The sequence below is a fragment of the Uranotaenia lowii genome, unplaced genomic scaffold, assembly GCF_029784155.1.
Source record: "Uranotaenia lowii strain MFRU-FL unplaced genomic scaffold, ASM2978415v1 HiC_scaffold_288, whole genome shotgun sequence".
NCBI classification, from domain to species: domain Eukaryota; kingdom Metazoa; phylum Arthropoda; class Insecta; order Diptera; family Culicidae; genus Uranotaenia; species Uranotaenia lowii.
The window spans coordinates 1-21,494 of NW_026598188.1; the positions used below are offsets into that span (position 1 = coordinate 1).

At 37.1% G+C, this 21,494-nt stretch overlaps 3 protein-coding genes across 4 annotated transcripts; 2 read left to right on the forward strand and 1 right to left on the reverse strand.

The window, feature by feature from the left end:
* Positions 1-3,206: 3,206 nt before the first annotated feature.
* On the forward strand, positions 3,207-7,682 carry LOC129759837 (ribosomal protein S6 kinase delta-1). 2 transcript variants are annotated; one of them, XM_055757368.1, is made up of 6 exons: positions 3,207-3,387; positions 4,608-4,732; positions 4,796-5,549; positions 5,823-6,930; positions 6,990-7,308; positions 7,372-7,682. In XM_055757368.1, the coding sequence occupies exons 2-6, from the start codon at positions 4,628-4,630 to the stop codon at positions 7,477-7,479; spliced, it is 2,394 nt and encodes a 797-aa protein (XP_055613343.1). In that variant the 5' UTR covers positions 3,207-3,387; positions 4,608-4,627; the 3' UTR covers positions 7,480-7,682. The 2 variants fall into 2 exon arrangements, with proteins under 2 accessions (XP_055613343.1, XP_055613345.1); XM_055757370.1 differs by lacking the exon at positions 3,207-3,387 and adding an exon at positions 3,699-3,772 and having other exon boundaries at positions 3,834-4,732.
* Positions 7,676-11,591, reverse strand: LOC129759838 (40S ribosomal protein S3). Its single transcript, XM_055757371.1, has 3 exons — positions 11,461-11,591; positions 10,824-11,020; positions 7,676-8,293 (listed from the first exon to the last, which is right to left on the reverse strand). The coding sequence occupies exons 1-3, from the start codon at positions 11,488-11,490 to the stop codon at positions 7,780-7,782; spliced, it is 741 nt and encodes a 246-aa protein (XP_055613346.1). The 5' UTR covers positions 11,491-11,591; the 3' UTR covers positions 7,676-7,779.
* Positions 11,592-15,490: 3,899 nt separating this feature from the next.
* LOC129759836 (60S ribosomal protein L6) lies at positions 15,491-17,568 on the forward strand. The gene is made up of 2 exons (XM_055757367.1): positions 15,491-15,903; positions 16,904-17,568. The coding sequence occupies exons 1-2, from the start codon at positions 15,546-15,548 to the stop codon at positions 17,338-17,340; spliced, it is 795 nt and encodes a 264-aa protein (XP_055613342.1). The 5' UTR covers positions 15,491-15,545; the 3' UTR covers positions 17,341-17,568.
* Positions 17,569-21,494: the final 3,926 nt, after the last annotated feature.

Genomic DNA, 21,494 nt, shown 5'->3' on the forward strand with positions numbered 1-21,494 from the left:
AAGAACACGAATAGTGCAATATCTAAATATCATGCGCATGGTAATTTAGACACGAGGAAATTACTATTAGCTGTCAAAGTTCACATAGTAAAAATACTATGTCGTAGTACTTTAGCCCAGATTTCTGGTAGAAAATACTAAATCCTGGTTGAAAATACTAGATCGTGGGTGTAGGGATGAGATGAAGAATATACAGAAAATAAATCAAATTTAATTAGGAATAAAATAAAATAATAGTTGTATTCGGCAACACTGTAGATGAACAAAATAAAATAAATATCTATGAGAACATTTGCTATTTTGGCAGCACTTGACAAACAATTAAAACAAAGTGCAGTCATTGATCTATTCTTGCGAACGACAGACGTGTTAAGGTGAATCTCTGAATTGAGATTCGTAAAATCACGACAGTGGGCATAGTAAAATTATCATGATCCTGTATTTGAAAAACCCATGCAATTTTTTCCGTGTAGGGGGCCGTTCACTAATTACGTAAGCACGATTTTGGACATTTTCAACCCTCCCTCCCCCCCTGGTAAGACGAAGTAAGATTTTTCGAAACCCCCTCTCCCCCCCTAGTAAGATCTTACGTTTTTAATTCTATAAGAAATTAACACGTTTTTTTTTCAAAAACCAGCTTTTTTTTTGTAGCGGCCCACCACACTCCCCCACACCCCCAAAAGCTCTATTGAGCCCCCTGGTAATGGACGCTACTGTTCTCAGCACGTCTGGCAGCACAAAATAACAAACAAAATAACTAATACGCGACGCGGGCAAAACATTACTCATGCTGAGAACTCAAAGTTAATAATCTAATGCGGGAAATGCGGCGATACATTAAACTAATTTACACTATGAATCTCAATGGAAAAAGATTTCCTTTTAAGAGATATATATATATATATGTTTGAGATAAAAAAAAAACTAAAGTTTATGTAAGAAGTAATACTAAAATTAATAGAATAAGTTATGACTAAAAACTAACAAAAAAAAGCTTGCAAATATTAAAAATGTGTCATCCATGGTTCAAAGCAGAGCATTTTTTAAGTAAAACTTAATAACTGCATTTGAAAAGCATAATTTATACAAAACAACAGATGAAATGTCATAAACGATTATAGAAAACAAGTTTGAAGGACATAGCATGTTCGGGGTTACAATAATCTTCAATAAATTTCCACAATCGAATAAACAATATGAAATCTAAATTCCGATAAAAAACATGTAAGAGATCAGGTTAGTACAAGGTACCATAAAAAATGTTTTGTTTTTGAACTAAAAATCTAAAAAATATATTATTTATGCTACTAGAATTGGTGCGAAAATGTTTAACGACAATTACGTTGTTAATTAACCTAAAAGCTGAGCTTCCCTTCAGCGATAAGCGATAAAATTTTACGATTTTTTTTTGGTAAATAGGGTTTGTAAAATTTAGAGTTGGTAGTGGCTTGGTTGGTATCATTGAAAAAACTGACTAGAAATTAATTATCTAAAAGTGCCCATATCGATTTTTAAATACTTCTACTTGATAAAGTCATTTTCGAAATAAAATGTTTTCAAATCGTGGTGTCAGAACGCACCATTTCTCTTTTTGTTTCTATAAATTTCTCAATTAAAAAGATTGTTATGATGAAAAGCGAATAGCGACGATTTTTTTTTAAATAATATGATTCAGTGTTTCTGGTTACATGTTGGTTTGAATTGATTCTCTATTAATTTTCTAGAACCAGTAACTTTTTTTTTATTAATCAAAACACCTTAAAAGATTTATAACATAACATAAAAAATTACCAACAAATAGGTAGTGAGAAATAAAAATAAAACCTGAGTAATATGGTTTCGTATGGCTGTGGAGAATTATCAATGTAACATTTCTTACGTAAGATTTTTGTAAGCCCCCCCTACCCCCCTAGTAAGAGTTCGTAAGCAAATTTTAAACCCCCCACCCCCCCCCTATGTGCTTACGTAATTAGTGAACGGCCCCTAGGTTAATGAAAAAAAGGTAAAATTTACCTCGAAAGAAGGGTGGAAAAAATCACCTCGCAAAAAGGTAAATTTTACCTTTTTTTTATTTTCCGTGTAAATATTTAATTATTCTTCGGAATTCATACGATATTCGAAAGAAAACAAATTCTCTCGGATATCGTGTAAATTCCGAGAAAAATTTTGAATGAACGTGAATTCAAAACTTTTTGCAGCGAAAAAATATTGTTTTAAGAGATAAATTTAAATAATAAGACAATATTAAACATGTTCTTATTTGAGGGTTCCGATTCAAATATCGCATTCGTGATTTCCTATTTGTTGAAAATTCAAATTGAGAAATGTGATACAAATCCAGATTCAGAAGGTGTATCGAAAATTATGATTCAGGATTCTTATCTTAGATATCTTTATTCGGATGCGAAATTAAGATTCAAGCAATTAAAATCTGGATTGAAATTAAGGAATTTAGAATAAAACTGTGGTTTCAAACATGATCGAGATAATAATTTATAGTTTAAAATTTCGATAGGAAACTCCAAGTTTTGAAACGATTTTCTTACAAGACGTGTCTGATGCAAAATCTTAATAAATTTTATTTACCATCTGGAGGATTATATAAAAGTATAACCTTTCTATGAAACATTCTAATTAAGAATTCTTATTTAGAATGTACGAACATGAAAAAGAATAATATGTTTGCATACATTCAGGGGTCTATAACAAACTTAAACCTTATTATATGGCCCGCTTGATTTTTAAAATTTAAGACTCCCGGAAGTACGCAAACTTTTTCTATTCAATGTTCAAAAACAACCCACTAGTAAATCCTAAAATCCCATGCTCAAAAAGACTCAGAGCTGTGAGAAAAACATTGCTACTAAATTTTATATTCAGCATAATCTTAAGCCAGCTCTAAAATTGGTAATTTTGTTCTTACTTAATGATCCCGCGCCGATCCTCCGGTGCATAGGGCCGTGGTAATTTTGTTGACTTGTAATATTAATCCTTTAAACTCTCAATAATGTGATTTAGTCCGGATTAATTTCTGTAAATTTTGTTAAAAGTTCAACGCACGTGTAAAGCCTGCTTTATTTCGACCTGATACTCAAATTTGGAAGCTCGCTGGTTCAAGAAATGTGTAAAATTTAAAAATACATTAATCGGGTAAACTTGCGTGTGAGCTTTCGTGATTTTGTTTCAGTGTATTTGTCATGAATTTGTTTGTTGACATTGCAATTTCAGGACAGATTTTGTAAATTTTTATTTTTTCTCATAGTTTTTTAGAAAAACTATCATTAAATACGTAAAAATATTAACGTAAAGGCGCTGCTATTAACAACAATGTGCTCAAAACCAAAAATGCGGAGCGGTGGAACTCCAAAATAAACCAAACAACGAAACTAGTACCGTATTCGTTTTAACCACCCGAAAGTGTTGCACCATCCACGATGAAAACGAGCATGAATCGAGTTTTGCACCCACCTTTGTTGGTGTACGTGAAATCGGCAGTGTCAACAGAAAACATCAAGCTGTCAAAAATCCATTACAGCTGGTATTTGTTTTCGTTTGACTTCGAAAATTGAAATGAAGTTTACTTTAGTTGATCATTATCTTTTGAATAATATGAAAATTTTAGCATGAATTTATATATTATTTTGAATTGTGAAGATTTCAGATTTATTCTGCTTGGTAGATTCGCCTCTGGCTCTGATGATAACTGCAATACCGGCTGATTCTGGGTGGTCTATGTTTGCTGCTGCTAGACTGCAATTACCCCAGCTTGAAGGTTCCGGTATTTTGAACGTTTATTCCTCGCAAATACCTCGAGTACCTATTTCCGTTTTCAGATGACAAAAGAAAAATTCTTGGAAGTCAAATTGGCGAACTCAGATCGCGGAAGTCGGGGGAGAAAATTTTGCTAACAGACCGAAACGAACGAAATTCAAGCTCCCAATGCGGGTGTAGTCTCGAACTACCGTTTTTGAAGGGCAACGGGTGGAAATCCGGGACTTGGCGCAACCAAGCATCGTCACCTTAAGGCACAGCTCGAAGCAGAGTAGCTTCGATGCAGCTGAACCCTTCTTGCTGTGGAGACCAACTTATAGGACCCTCCCGAACAAGAAAACTTTTCAATTTGGGCGATTCCACCAGATCTTTGGGTTGGCCTTTTTGCACTTGGATTTGCTGCTCTTTTTCGGCATCGCCTGGAACCGATTGCAGCAAGCCTTCTGGGCACATTTCTTCTTGGAAGCGTTGATTGCTTTGGAACGTGCCATCCAGGTGAAATTCTCCGCCTCTGTTGGAAACGGCACTGGTATTGAATCCGGAACAAGTTTCCGTTCTTCGGGATAATAAAGAGAAAAAAACAACTCGAAAGCAATTTATACGGTATAGAAATAAACCAACCAGCTGATATTTGTTTACATCGGGAAGCATGTGCTGTCAAGATTCATGATAGTATTGGTGAGAGCAAGCAACACCGAATATTTTCAGAGTGTTCCACCGTCCACTTTATGGTGCACTACCAGTGGACTACTCATCCTGAAAACGAGCATGAAAACAGCAAAAAGTGCACTACCGGTAGTGCCCCGGTGCACCACCTTTCGAAAACGAATTCTCTATAGGTCACATCATTCCAGACATGTATCAGCACCTCCTGCCGAAAATTCCAGACTGGATGCATCACTTCGAAGTCACCGAAACTCGGAAATACAAGAGTTATACGATTTACAAGATAACATCCATTGTAAGTATTTTTTCGTTTTCGATAAAAAAAATTGTAAAATTAAAAAAAAATCCATCCACACAGGTTTTTCCCCGGCACCTCCCAGAAGCGCTGACGAGTATTACCCTATGGAAGCGATTCAGCGATGTCAAACAGCTGTACAAAGATTTGGCCCGGAAACATCGGGAACGTCACTTGGCTGGGCGCGTTCCGGTGTTGACCGAGAAGACCTATTTCAAACGGTTTGACGTAAAGGTGATCGAACAACGGAAACGCTACATTTTGGAACTGCTAACCTTTGCCGGACAGGATCCGGTTCTTTTCCAATCGTACCCGTTCGTGCGGTTCTTCGAGCGAGGTATATCACCGGAGGGCTCACCGGTCAAGGATCGTGGAGTCGATGGTGGGGGTGGAAGTATTGCAGCGATTTGCGAAGATTTGGCCATTCCCGTGCCCCAAGATTTTGTGCTGATCGATCCGACTCGAGACGATGGAGACGAAAGCGAAGAGAGCGGACCGGAGGAAGATTATGACGGTAGTAGCAGTGTTGCTGAGTCGATCCGTACCGGAAGTGGGTCAATGGTAGATTCCATGATATCACATGCTTCTAGTGAACGGTCTGGGGGAGGAATAGGAGGAGTGGTTGGGTTCAACGAAGTTGGGCGAAACGATACGACGGGAGGCGAGATTATGCAGGAGAAGGACGAATCTTTGGATTATATTGTGGAGGCTGCGATAATTTTCAGCAAAGCCGCGGAAGCAGAGGCAAATGGACGGTATAAGGTGGCCTTCAATGAATATAAGGCCGGTATCGATAGGCTGCTGCTGGGATCTAAAAGTAAGTAACACAATCCATGTTGAAATGAGAACAAATTGAAATCACTCTCTGATGGTAGAAATTTGTATGCAGTTTGCAGTCTAGACGTTTTGGCAGTATGCCAACTTTTTCGGTGTTAATTTCTCTCTACTAGAGCTTGGGCATAAACTATCAAATAAGGCAACTTTAGCAGTCTTACTTTAATCAATCAGGAATAAGATTTCAAATTTCAACATGTATCGAACTTTAGAAAAAGTTCCGTTGAACCTAATTTATTGAATCGATTGCTTTCAGATGACTCGAATGCAACCAGGAAGAAAATCGCCAAGGAAAAAACTTGTAAATATGTGACCCGCGCAGAGGAAATTTACGAGAAGCATCTGCTCCACCAGGAGGATGACGAAATTCTTCAGCTGAGCCCGATCTCGGTAGACGATCCAAGCTCCCCGATTCAGCTATTAGAGCGGCCTCTCAACTACCTGTCCCGATACAAGGTGGTCCGGGTGCTAGAAGGACGCATCATGCAGGTCCAGGACGTAACCGATCGGAAGTTTTACATCATGAAAAGTATCCGAAAGCCACCAGGGGGATTCTGCCAGGCCATGTTTCTTCCACACGGTGTTCCCTACATGGTACCACTAGTAGCTTACTTCCAATCGGAAGTGAGCGTTTTTCTACTAATGAAGCTGATATGTGGCGGGAAACTTTGGGATTACATCTGCAGGTATAGAGGCCGATCCAATTACAGCGAAGTGGAGGAGCTTCCTGGAAGAGAAACGCTCGTTGAGGAAGCTCAAGCGGCAGAGAATAAAAACGTCGACATCTCAAATGAATCTGATTCCAGTCAAACCACAGGGTACGATTCTGGTTTTATTGATCTCGTTAACGATTACAGTGGAAAGATAAACGCAGAGGAGATGGCAAACGGTAAGACTGAGCAAGTGCTCGAAGATTTGGAAGAAGCATCGGAAGCGGTCGATATTGATGAAGTCGACTGTTGCCGAACGGATCCGGAGGGAGAAGAATCCAACGCCAGCGGTGTTGGAAGTAACGGTTACATTCCATCGTTCGATGTACTCTCGAAAGACATGGACGTTAAAGATCTGGTTAGCTGTAGTCAACAGTTGCTGCGGGCAGTCTCTCAGACGCTTGAAGACTCGCATCAGCAACCATCACCGAAAATGGATGCTTTACTGCCGATTGTTGTTAATGGTGAGCGATTGAACAAAAGCTCGGTTATTCCTCCGAGGCCCCTACTAGACACTACTACTACTAGTCAGTTAGAATTTAGAAAACCAAATTCGATCGAAATCGATCCCCTTCCGGAGGGATGCATCAAACAATGGATAAGTGAGTTGGTAATTTCTGTCGATAATCTTCACTTCAATGGAATCATTTGCGGGTGAGTTTTCTTCATTGTTTGTATAAGGTTTCATTTTAATCCTCTTTTTTTTCTTTTAGTGATCTCACGATGGATAATCTGCTTCTTGGGCCTGAAGGGCAACTGATGTTGACCTATTTCTATCGTAAGGAACGCTTTCCGAATATGACCACCTTGACGGCGGAGCTACGACCGGAAGCCGTGCATCAGCTTTACGTCGCTCCGGAACGTCCTTTACAAGCAAGATCCGATTATTGGTCCATCGGAGTGATACTGTTTGAAATGCTTACGAGGAAAAGTTTTCTCTCGTGTCACCCGGCTGGAGTTTTCTGCTATCACGAGATCCAATTTCCGGAAGGAGTTGTCATTTCTGAGGAGGCGAAAGATTTGCTTGAGGGGGTAGGTTGTCCCTTTTTTTGAACTTAGTTCAGTGAGAAATAAAACGTTTTTTTTCCTTTACAGCTTTTACAACCACTTCCGGAGAATCGTTTCGACTTCAAAGAGGTTATCGCAAGTTCATTCTTCCATACAATCGACTGGAGCGAAGTTAAACGACGGGGTCAGATGTAGAGGTCGTTCGTTGACGTAACCTTCTTTCATCACGTACTATTAGCAGAAAGAAATGCAAAGTATGAGACAAGCTGTGCAACAATAGCGAACCAATATTATAACAACATATTATACGTGTTAGTATTAACGTGAAATCTAAAATACCGATAGGTAACCCCTCTAGTGTGCGTTCGGATTCAATAAATGTTTATACAAATTTAGAATTTTTCAATTTTTTTGTTGTCTCACACTCCTTTAGTTTTTATTTTCTTGCCGTTCTCTTCCGGCGTTACGGAATTAAACTTACAATTAGAAAGGGATTTACTGAGCCACAGGCTCGATAACCACATCACCGGCATTGAGGTCCATCGCCGGCTTGTTCTTGGGATCGCTGCGCGGTTGGCTGTACACGATCTCGTCCTTCGGTTCCACCACCGACACGTTATCCGGCAGGGGCTTCTTGGGTCCGATCTTGCCGTTCGGGTCCCACGGCAACATGATCTTTACCTTGATACCGAGCACGCCCTGACGGAGCAGCACGTGGCGGGTGGCGGTATCGACGTACTCGTTGCACGGGTCTCCGGAATGGATCATCAGCCCATCGACGAACTTCATCGACTTGGCACGCTGGCCTCGCAGTTTGCCGGAAACCACGACCTCGCAACCCTTGGCGCCCGATTCCATGATGAAGCGGAGCACACCGTAGCAGGCACGACGTACGGCCAGTCCTCCGATCAGCTTGTACCGGAGCGATTCGGCCTGGGCGATGGCGCACAGACCACGGGTGGCAACCTTCTCGGCGTACAGCTCCACGGTACCGGGGGCGAAACCGAATCTGTGTGACGAACGGAAAAATACTGTATTGCTGGCGGCAACCTATTTCCTATCTCTAGCAAGACATTTTCCTGATAGAGTTCAACAAAAAATTTCAATCTTCATGTTTGAATAAAAGGAATCTTTAAATACCCAAAATCTGGTCTAGCGAATTTACACTCAAATCGAAAACATGGAAATTTACAAAGATCTTTTCTTGAGGCGGAAAGGATACAAACGTTAGCTTAGACTGATTCCATATCTACAATTAGGTTTTTTCATCAGTTCTGGTTTTCGAGATAACTCAAAAATAGATAAAATTTGATTTAAGAAATGTGTTCACTTTTTGGTGAAACAGTGGTGCTTACATCAAAAAGATAGAGGTTTTAATTCAGTGAACAACATTCCCAAAGATGAGTGAGTGGTTTTGACTTTGAGAGAAAAGTTATATAGGTTTTATTTTTTCCCTTTTCTGTCAAAAACGGAGATTTTTTTAGGGCCATTAGAGTAAAAAGGTTTAGCCAAAAATTTAGTATTTAGATTATTAATGTATAAATCAAACCAACTGGCAGTCTTCAGCAATGTTGTAAAATAAATAAAATAATATATTCCATATCCAAATACATATCTAAATCATCCCAGGTAAAAATATAAGTTTTATTGTACATTACAAGAACAAATTTTCTAGTCTTGAGACGTTTCTCGAGAAAACCCATCCACGAATCGCCGCCAGTACCCCCGTTTCTTAATCAAGTTCTTGAATTGCGTTCCAAGGCCATGAAACGTTGGAACTTCTCTGGCAATCCGATTCTGCGAAACTCAACAAACGCATTGCACTTTTCTACTCGCGCACGTGGCCAGTCTCCGTCCCACCACACAGTGGGAGGCCGTTTCTGTATCGTCGAATTGTCATTCCGTCTGTCCTGTGCCCCGATTGCACAGTACAGTGTAGTGCACAGTCCAATGTACTCTGCCTCCGAAGGCAGTTCGTCCGTTGGCTCGATGGCTTCAATGACACCTGATGCATACTTTTTATAATCTATATTCTTTGGGAGGTCATAAGGAATATTGATTTCTTCGTGTGGACTACGACCACTGATGATAGAAATATGGATGGGCAAATGATCAATTCCCTGAGGGTCTTGGATTACCTTTGACTTACAATACAAGCTCAGAGAGGAAGAAGCTAGAGAAAGGTCTAGGATGCTATGCTGTGATTGGGATCCATCAATTCGAGACACTTCCTCATTGTTTAAGACATTCATGTTGATGTCGTCGCACAGCTCATAAATAATGTTAGCACGATCATCATCGAGTGAGCTAGCCCACGCGATGGGAGTTAGAATCTCCCAAAACTAACCGGGGTTCTGGGAGGAGTGAAACAATATTCGCCAATTGGTTCCTGCTCACGCTTGAATTTGGCGGAATATATACCGAGGCTAGGCAAAGGTCTTGGCCTTTAATTCCAGCTTGGCAACTGACGACTTCGATACCTGTAGATGGTTGTAGTGGAATACGATATCGCCAAAAGAACGCCACCCCCTCGTTGACCATCACGATCTAGGTGAATAATGTTGTGGCTATGGAAGTTGAAATCAATGTTTGGAAAGAGCCAAGTTTCGCATAAAGCGAACACATAGCAATTCAAATAGTGTACCAATACTTTAAAGGAGTCTAATTTTGGTATAATAATTCTGCAGTTCCATCACTGACCACACTGACTTGACTCTTAGAACAAAAATTCAACCATTTTCTGTCTAATTTTTTGTTGTCAGCTTTTGCAGGTTCGCAATACCGACGGCAGGTGGCGAACCTGAAAAATTTGACAAAAAATGCCCTGTAGGAAAAATGGTCCTGTTTAGCCCGATTTTATCGTAGAAATTGCGTGTTTTATTTTTAATGTTGGGTGGCATTTCCTAACTGGGATAGCATTTCTTCAAATCGATCGATGCGCACTCTGGAATCGACATTGCGTACTGTTGGAAAAATTATCCAGAAAACGAAATCGAGTGTCCAGTCAGTATGGTCAGTGGTTCCATTGCAATACAGAAACAATTAGTCTTACCTCAATGGACGAGTTATTAATTAAAAGAAAGTGCTTCTGCGATGAGGGTCTTAGTGAGAACTTTCTTTCCTCCATCCTGCTGGTACGCTGAATAAGTCCAAGATGAACGCAGCAATTTCCAAATAATTCCATCTTACCATCAGCCGAATAGCTGGGCAAACTGTTCGACGATGGATCAGATGCAGTTTCTCTGGGAATTGTTGCATTCATGCTTGCTACTGATGGGCCTGAATTCTGAAGGAAAAGCTTGGGGTTTTGACTTCCCAGAAAGTGGAGGGAAGTCCTTCGGAGATGGATTAAAACCCGAAGGTCTCTGAATAGGAGGGATAGAATAACTATTTCGATAGTGAAGCAAAAAACACAGCTTCAGAAGGTACCAGCTCAATAACAAGTGTTTCTACTAATGGATGACTCAAACCCCACTCTATGGTATCTGACTGAAGAGCTTGCTAGATCCCACAAAGAAAAAACCCTCCGTCCTACTTACCGCTTCTGGACGACGGCGGTCAGCTCCCGAATGCGGCGACCCTTCTCGCCGAGCACATTCTGGGTGCGGGTGGCCATGATGATGATTTCCGTCCGGGTCGGAGTCACACGGACCTCCACGCCCGAGTAACCATCCTCGGCCAGTTCACGAGTCAGGAACTCGTTCAGTTCAGCACGGAACATGCCATTGGCAACGAACTAAAACGGAAGAACAGTGGTGTTAAGATTGAATATTCGCAATTAAAGAAACGAAAAGATTTTTGTTTACAACTTTTAACAACAAACATTTCACACGGGCAGTGACACTTTTTCTAGGTTATGTTTCCGAACAGAAAACTATGAATTTAAGCAGTTATTTGTTTCTAAAGATTTAATGATTATGGTGAAATTCACACACAAGGATCAAGCTTTCTCGGCTCTTGAATTCTAGAATCAACCAGTCCAGTAAACGAAAGAATTTTCACTCCATTCCGCCATTGTCAACCACTTGACGGGAAACCGTCAAGGACCCCAACATTTCCAAACACCGAAAAATGTCCTTTTCCCACCGGAAACCCCCGAAACTTTCACATCACTGGCCCCGGAAATGCTTGTTGCACCGTTCAACGGTTTCAAAATTGCCTTGGAACTCTATTTACCCGGCGTTTTTTCGACACTGTATTATACATTTTGGTCGGCCCACAACTTTGGCAAAACGTGGTAGAAGCAGAAAAGAAAGATGTCAGGGCGAGCGAGCCCAGTTGACGGCTGCGGGAAGAAGAAGAACACGGGCACGCGATTTTTGGAAGAAGAAGAAAATGTTGCGTTTGGTGGAACGCAAACTTTGACAGCTGGAACTGTCATTAGTGTCAAATTTGGATCGAAACTGCAAGAAAAGGGATCGGACCAACAAGTTCGGCTGGTTGTACTGAACGCAAATTTTACTGCAATTTACCCAATTTACCACATTTTCTATCAGGTATGTTTTCGATATCGCTTTCATCAGATGGCGATAGGAAAACCCATTCATTGTTTGCTTTACCATTTAGAGCATTTTTTATTTATTTACAGTGTTCCGTCTCACGACATAACTTCACGAACATAATTCCTAAAATTCACTCGGTCTTTTAGAGACATTTAGAGCATACTATCAAGCTAAGATCACAAATTTGGAAACAAAAAGAAACTATGAAAAACACATCCAAATTTGATTTTGTTTTCAATTTTCAAAACATATATTGCAAAAATGACGAAAAAACAAAAAAGAAAAGAGTGACGTAATCGAAAAAACTAACAAAAAAAAAACAAATTTCAAAAAAAAAGATAAGAATAATTGTGACGAGAATGATACAAATGACAAAAAAGTAACAAAAGTAACCAAGGTTACAAAAATATCAAAAGAATAACAAAACAAACAAAAGAAATTAAAAAAAAAAACAAAATAAACAAAACAAACAAAAGAAACGAAAAACCAAAACAAATAAAAGATACAAAAGAAGCAAAAGCAATGAAAGTGACAAAAATGCCAAAAATAATAAAAAAAAACGACAAAACTGTACAATCTGACCAAAAACAAATTAGAAAAAAGACAAAAATGACAAAAATGACAGAAGTGACAGGAATGATAAAAATGACAAAAATGACAAAAATGACAAAAATAACAAAAATGACAAAAATGACAAAAATGACAAAAATGACAAAAATGACAAAAATGACAAAAATGACAAAAATGACAAAAATGACAAAAATGACAAAAATGACATAAATGACAAAAATGACAAAAATGACAAAAATGACAAAAATGACAAAAATGACAAAAATGACAAAAATGACAAAAATGACAAAAATGACAAAAATGACAAAAATGACAAAAATGACAAAAATGACAAAAATGACAAAAATGACAAAAATGACATAAATGACATAAATGACATAAATGACAAAAATGACAAAAATGACAAAAATGACAAAAAATGACAAAAATGACAAAAATGACAAAATTGACAAAAATTACAAAAATGACAAAAATGACAAAATTGACACGAACGATAAAAATGACAAAAATAACAAAAATGACAGAAATGACAAAAATGACAAAAATGACACGAATGATAAAAATGACAAAAATGACGAAAATGACAAAAATGACAAAAATTACATAAATGGCAAAAATGACAATAATGACAAAAATGACAAAAATGACAGAAATGACAGAAATGACAAAATTGACAAAAATGACAAAAATGACAAAAATGACAAAAATGACAAAAATGACAAAAATGACAAAAATGACAAAAATGACAAAAATGACAAAAATGACAAAAATGACAAAAATGACAAAAATGACAAAAATGACAAAAATGACAAAAATGACAAAAATGACAAAAATGACAAAAATGACAAAAATGACAAAAATGGCAAAAATGACAAAAATGACAAAAATGACAAAAATGACAAAAATGACAAAAATGACAAAAATGACAAAAGTGACAAAAGTGACAAAAGTGACAAAAATGACAAAAATGACAAAAATGACAAAAATGACAAAAATGACAAAAATGACAAAAATGACAAAAATGACAAAAATGACAAAAATGACAAAAATGACAAAAATGACAAAAATGACAAAAATGACAAAAATGACAAAAATGACAAAAATGACAAAAATGACAAAAATGACAAAAATGACAAAAATGACAAAAATGACAAAAATGACAAAAATGACATAAATGACATAAATGACAAAAATGACAAAAATGACAAAAATGACAAAAATGACAAAAATGACAAAAATGACAAAAATGACAAAAATGACAAAAATGACAAAAATGACAAAAATGACAAAAATGACAAAAATGACAAAAATGACAAAAATGACAAAAATGACAAAAATGACAAAAATGACAAAAATGACAAAAATGACAAAAATGACAAAAATGACAAAAATGACAAAAATGACAAAAATGACAAAAATGACAAAAATGACAAAAATGACAAAAATGACAAAAATGACAAAAATGACAAAAATGACAAAATGACAAAAATGACAAAAATGACAAAAATGACAAAATGATAAAAATGACAAAAATGACAAAAATGACAAAAATGACAAAAATGACAAAAATGACAAAAATGACAAAAATGACAAAAATGACAAAAATGGCAAAAATGACAAAAATGACAAAAATGACAAAAATGAAAAAAATGACAAAATGACAAAAATGACAAAAATGAAAAAAATGACAAAAATGACAAAAATGACAAAATGACAAAAATGACAAAAATGACAAAAATGACAAAAATGACAAAAATGACAAAAATGACAAAAATGACAAAAATGACAAAAATGACAAAAATGACAAAAATGACAAAAATGACAAAAATGACAAAAATGACAAAAATGACAAAAATGACAAAAATGACAAAAATGACAAAAATGACAAAAATGACAAAAATGACAAAAATGACAAAAATGACAAAAATGACAAAAATGACAAAAATGACAAAAATGACAAAAATGACAAAAATGACAAAAATGACAAAAATGACAAAAATGACAAAAATGACAAAAATGACAAAAATGACAAAAATGACAAAAATGACAAAAATGACAAAAATGACAAAAATGACAAAAATGACAAAAATGACAAAAATGACAAAAATGACAAAAATGACAAAAATGACAAAAATGACAAAAATGACAAAAATGACAAAAATGACAAAAATGATAAAAAGACAAAAATGACAAAAATGACAAAAATGACAAAAATGACCAAAATGACAAAAATGACAAAAAATGACAAAAAATGATAAAAATGACACAAGTTACCCAAATAAAAAAAGACAAAATTTAAAAAAGCAAAAAAATTCAAAATTGACAAGAATCACAAAAAATAAAAAAAATACTTAATTATAAAAACGACAAAAATAACAATAACAATGACAGTAATGATGAAAATGACGAAAATAACAAAATTGACAAAAATTAAAAGGTTGAACAAATGCCACATATATTCGATACACATAATATAAAAATAATGCAAAAATTATAATGTGCCATTATGTTAAACTTTGGTAAGGAATATTTTTTGTTCAAAAAAAAGTCTTAGGGTGTTCAGAGGAAACCGAAGTTCGAACCTTAAGTTCGAAACAGTTTTATCAAAAAAATTTTTGTGGAAAGTTGCGGGTGTTGAAAATGTTGTAACCCTTTGCGGAGGATTAAAATCTCAACATAAATACATTTATTACCGATTTAGCAAACATATTATAACATATTATTATTATATTTGGATTTAGTGCAAGATGCACAAGTTGGACTGCATACTTCATAATTTAAGTACAATTTTTAAAATAAACAAACAGAATGATTTATCCATTTTTAACTCATCAATTACTGGGGGTTGTTCTCCAAGGAATAGGGAATAATCATCCGAAGAACGATTTTCCCATTTTCACTTGGAAACGACTGATGGTGTAGGGTAGGGTCGATATAATCTGTAAAAATTAAAAAAAATAGCGAGCGTATTTTATTCGAGAGTATTAAACTGCAATAACGATTAGTCGAACTTAACAGCCGATACCGTAAAGCTGCAAGAAAACTCGTTCGGGAACGCAAACTGTCAAAGTTTGCGGCTGTCAAATCGAAACCGACGCGAGCGCCTCCAAGTGACAGCCCTCTCAACTTTAACCTCAAAGCGGAGTTCTTTTCTCCGAGTGTGTTGCACTTATTTACACGTGTTTTAGGATGGCCCCGAAGAAAGAAAAGGCCGCCGCGGCCCCAAAAGGCGACAAGAAAGTGAAAAAGGGCAACCGCTTCAAGAACGCCCTGCTGGCCGATGGGGTGCGCCGTTTTTCCAAGGGTAAGGTGTTCCAGCGCAAGAAGTTGTTCGCGCTGAAAAACCTGAAGAAGGTCCGTGTGGAGAAACCGAAGGTCGCCATTACTGTGGTGAAGAAGATCGGCGGTGCCAAGAACGGAGGCGAACGTAAGGTGCTGCTGAAGAAGAACAAGAGCTACCTGCCGACCAAATCGATCGTCCGCAAGCGCGCCGGAAAGCGGTGCTTCCGGCACCACAAGCGCTCGATCCGCAGCTCCTTGAAGAAGGGTAAGTGGGGGGTGGGTTTTTTTTGTTTGCTTTGGATTACAGGGTGTTTGTGAGGGTAGAACGGGAAGGGTGAAATGATTCGGAGGCATGATGGACCGGTTAAATTTTTCTATTACTTAGGATTACGTTCTTCTGGGAAATCAGTTAATGATTGTTTACGAATTTGATTTTTTTGTTTTAAGGTTTATTAATCGAAATCACCGCAGCCTTAGAGCACCTGTATCCGTGGTCCAAACAGCTGGTTTAGAACCAAATTCCGACCGAAGCAATCGCAACCGTGGTCCATTATACCAGTTCCAACTAAACCTTTTTTTAGAACCAGTGTAAGATTTGCTCCAACACATAAAATTTAGACCCACTTGAGGGATTGCAAGTTTTTTTTTCACTGGATTGGATCTAATTTCATTGATCTCGTATAATTTAGACGTAGACCCAAGAATATAGACCACGGATCAGGTGCTCTTGAAGTAGCATGTAACTGTTGTACAAGGTCAAAGATAGAAAACGTTAAAAACAGTTTTTTCAGTTTTTATTTTTATCAAAATTTAACTGTAATCTTAGATTAAACTAGACTACATGGGTTAAAAATCTAAATTTATTATCGCTATTGCGAAACTCAGGAAATTATTTCTCTCTTATCCTGAGCAAAGTTTTCGAAATCACAGAAAAATCTGTAATTTCACAGATTTTTGAGGTAATTTTATTTTACAGATTACACAATTTGTGGAAAGCAAAGATTTTACAGATTTTTGCAAAATCTTTCCAAAATCAACTGATTCAGTTGATCAACAACTTGAATTGATTTGGCAGATCAAATCAATGTTCAACAAAATGAGAATAACCTTTATCAATATGAATTTTGACCAAACATCACCGAATTCGAAAATTTCTTGTCGAAAACAATCATTTTATTTTTCGGCAACTTTGATCCTGAGAGCCGTAATGTTGTTTAAGATTTTGTACAGTTTTAACGATTTCCTATCTCTCTTTCCCCCTGCAGGTAAGGTGCTGATCCTGTTGGCCGGTCGCCATAAGGGAAAGCGCGTTGTGCTGCTGAAGTCGCTGAAGTCCGGACTGCTGCTCGTCACTGGACCATTCGCCCTGAACAGCTGCCCGCTGCGTCGCATCTCCCAGAACTACGTCATCGCCACCAAGACCCGGGTCAACCTGGACAGCTTCAAGGTGCCGAAGCACATCAACGACACCTACTTCCGCCGTATGAAGAAGAAGAAGAACACCCGCACCGAACGGGACATCTTCGCCGAGAAGGTCGAGAAGTACGTGCCCTCGGAGCAGCGCAAGGCCGACCAGAAGACGGTGGACGAGGCCGTGCTGAAGGCCATCAAGGGACACAAGGAGGGCAAGATCGTCCGTCGGTATCTGAAGTCCATGTTTGCCCTGCGAACAAACCAGTACCCTCACCGAATGCAATTCTAAGAAAGGCGCATCGTGCTGTTTTTCGATTTTTTCCAGGGGTTGACAAAACAAGATCGCGGGGTCGACCCTCTAAAGTCTTTTCATAAGTTACGACGAAACAACAAACAAACAACGGGAGGATAACTTTGTTTTTAAGGTTAAATAAGCGTGTCAACTACTGAAGAAGTAAACACCTGGATTGTATAACTTCAGAGAAATACATTTAAAGATTGTATCTTTAAATATGAAGTTGATGTACTTAGTTACTTGAAAGAACTTGTTTCCATTGAAGGTCATCTTTGGTTTAGCAACGAACTGAATATCAGCAGAAGTTTAGGTAAGTTGATGTTTTTTTAGTAGGAATGCATCTGAGGATAATCTGAACAAACCATTGCGAAGAAGATTGTATTTAATTTTAGAATTATGAGAGTAGAAACTTTCGATTGACACAAGTTACTCACGGACGGTACAGAACAGAGGAAATCTGGCTACTTCGATTGGAAAATATGTTCATTGCGTTCATTGTTGCGCGGTAACTTTTACCTATAAACAGAACGGCACTTGTGCTAATAGTTAATAGGATCATTCTTAAATCAAATTTTGGAAAGCAAACCTCACTCTAAGGAAACGGGAGTAAGCGACCACGAAAAGACAACCCACGAAACAAGGAAAACCCTCAGATTACTCAGAGGTCACAGCTGGAGCACCGCAAGGATCGAAATTTTGCCTGGTTCTGTGGAATTTTAAATACGCATTGACGCTGATAACAAACTTGATTTCTCTGGATAAAGTCGGGTCGACTCTCACCCTTATCAATCCAAGGGCGGGATAAAGTATTTGGGTGTGATGATCGACGACCGGCTCGATTTTAAGTCCCGTGTAGGGAGTCATGTCCAATTGATCTGATGATAGAAGCACTCACAAAGTGAGAAAAGATATACTAATGACCAACTGGCTGAAGCTGTTGGATAGCTCATAAAGAGAAAGATCGTTTGATTCCAAACATCAAGGAATCGATCGACAGAAAACTACGCATTTTATGATGATGAGCTATGGATGCTCCGCAATGAACTATCAACTACCACAATTTAGAACATGAGGCCAAGATTTGGACAGATCGGGCCAACATATTCGTCACCTAATCTACGCTTTGGTGGATCAAAGGCGAATCCCAAGAGATTGCTTAAAATTGTCGTTATAGCAAGTTCACTGGTGTTGGGAAAAAGTGGTAGAAATTTTGACATTTCGAAAATTTTACCATGCAAAAATGGCTTCGGGTGTTGTATTATTCTAACAGCTCTGTTTCTATTTCAGCCGTTTGTGATAGAAATACGCCAAGGTTTTTTAGGCGGTTTTTTTACTCGGTTTTCGGGAATTAACACGGTTTTTTCTACACGAATTTCGTGAATTAACATGGTTTTGGGGCTTATTCTGCGAGGCGAGTGACGTGAAGTGACTTGGATTTTTAGAGTCACCGTATTCTAGCAGGCGAATGCCGTGACTTGAATGAACTTTAGGTGACTTGAATGAACTTTTTTTTCTGTCACCGTATTCCCATAGGCGAATGGCGTGACTCAAGTCGGTGCCAAGTGACTTTTGAAGTCGTTACCTATTTCGCAGGTGACTCGATAGGAAACAAGGTGGAATGCGAAGAAATATATGAAAATCGAACAGAATTTTAATTAAATAATTCAAGAGACATGAAAAGCAACTTAAATAATTACTTTAAATATTCCTAACATGAAATTTAATTCAAAAACACGATCCCTCACAAGACGATAGCAGAAGCTATCTTTACAACAGGTCCTACCCCCGCCGGCTGATGGATTTAAGTTTTTTACGACCCGACGAAGTTTCTGCTTAACGCAACTAAAACAATTGCGGTAACTTTTAGGCAATTTCTGTCGGCAGTTACATTAAAAATAAATAATCAGGTGCATTTCATTAAACTATTCTTTATTTTTGCTTAATTTTGCGTTCCATTTTCTTCTACCGTTCTATTCTTTGCCTCGGTAGCGTGTTGGTAAAACTATAGCGGCACGTCCTCCTCATTGTCTTTTATCAAAATAAACGCCCCAACGACGTAGAACCGCACCTCTGGATCCGAAGAGGGATCCAGGTAATTTTCGAGCATCTATAGGATCAGCGGTGAATACGGCCCTCCCGATATCCGAAAATTCTTCATAGGACGGAGAAACTTAGCTGCTTCTCGCAGCATTGGGAAAGGAACTACTAAAACTCCAGCCACTGGTAGTTGCCATCGTCTCAGGTTAGATTCCGGGCCACCTCCCTACCATTTCGCAGAATTTGCTTTTGAGAATTGCTCGTTAGAATTTGCGGCTTGAGTTGCTCCTTCGATTGCGGCGGCAAAGGGTTCCCGAAACTCCGACGAGAACAGCAGTCGAGCAAGACCGTGGCCATGACTAGAGCATCCTTGGTCATCTGCGGATGCAGGGTGGCCCCCAGTATGGTAGCCTTCTGGAGACGGGTGTATGCCGATTTAGTTACGTTCCGATTTTTCAAAAATAAAACCGAGCCGTCGAAAAAACTATTTGCTTATGGATCCGTCGGGAGCTTTGACAGCTCGATAGATTCATCTTGTAACAGTCGAATGAACACATGTGGCAAAAACCAATGAAATGTAAAGGGAGGTGAAGCATATATTTATGTTTAAAATTAATAGTTACTATAACAGACAGAAAAGGTACTTTTTTGTTGATAAGAGTGCTTAAGCTTTTTGCAAACCAACAATAAAATACTTTGCAAACAAACCGCAATGCGTTAGCACTCACAATTTTTAAGGAAGTGTGCAAAATTTTGCATGAAATTAATCTGATTTGCATCACCTAGGTATGTTCGAACGTTGGGCAATAGTCATTTCGGATGAATTTCAACGAACTGTCTATCAATGAACATAACTTGATTTTTGAGGTACGGCATTCTTGTTTTTGCACATGTAGTAGTAGTTTAAAAACTTAGCCATTTAAAAAAACTAGTTATGAGGATGTATATGTTTTATATAAGCTCATTTCTTTTCTATCGTATTATTTACTTTTCATGGTAATAAATTTACACACAGAATTAATTATTGCAGCACATTTTCCAACGCAATTTTCATTGGAATTTAATGAAACAGCATATAGATTTTTTTCTAGATGTGATTAATAAAAACAATCTTACTAAAAGATATTTCAATATTATTTTGATTCAAAATTTAAATTAAAGTAAAACTATAATTTGTATTCAAATCATGTCATAAATCATAAAAAAATAACTAAAGAAGAACATATTTGGTTATTATTTTTCCCAAATTTTGTTTTCTTGTCTTGCTCGTGTTTTTTTGGTGTGTTGTAAATTTCCAAGGTTAAGAAGTTATATTATTTAAAACTATAATGTACAAGCTCCTATATAAATGTTTATTTCTACACCTCATTAATAAAACAGAACATCTGCATATGATTATTTCTATTTCACGAGTTTTATCGCACATAGAAGTTTTTAATGGTGTATAAAATAACACTTTTTAAAGACTAAATTTAATAAATCAATTTCAAACCACTATTGCCAGAGAGTTTATGATGCATTTATTAAAAAGCAAATTTCATAAAACTAAAATAATTTTCAAATGTTAGGTGTCGAGATGCTTTTGCAGACATTTGAGACTCTATATTTGAAATAATTAAAAAAAATTAACTTAACAATAATTAAACTTTTAAACAAATCTTTCATTTCCAAAAAGCGAAAGGCTTATCTATACGTGAGGAATATTAATCTGAACTTTTGATTTCGAATACTAAAGAATATGAACATTGAAACCTGAATCTGAAACCTGAAATACATGAAATTAAAACTGAAACCCTGGTATGGAATTTGATTTGAAATCTATAAATTTGAATTATAAATTATGAATCTATAAAAAAATTGTTTATTAGAAATTTTGTGCAAGGATTTTGTTCCTCTAATATTAAAAAATAAAACTTTCAATGCTAATGATACACCTTTTTTATCTAAATACATGTTTGCTTGTAAATCTTATTCAGACAGAACATTTGCATATGTTTATTTCTGTTTCATGAAAAAAAGAAAGTTTTTAAAGGGTGTATAAAATAACACTTTTGAAGACGAAAATTAATGAAGTAATTTCAGTTCTTTGAAAGGTTTCTAATTTGGAATTA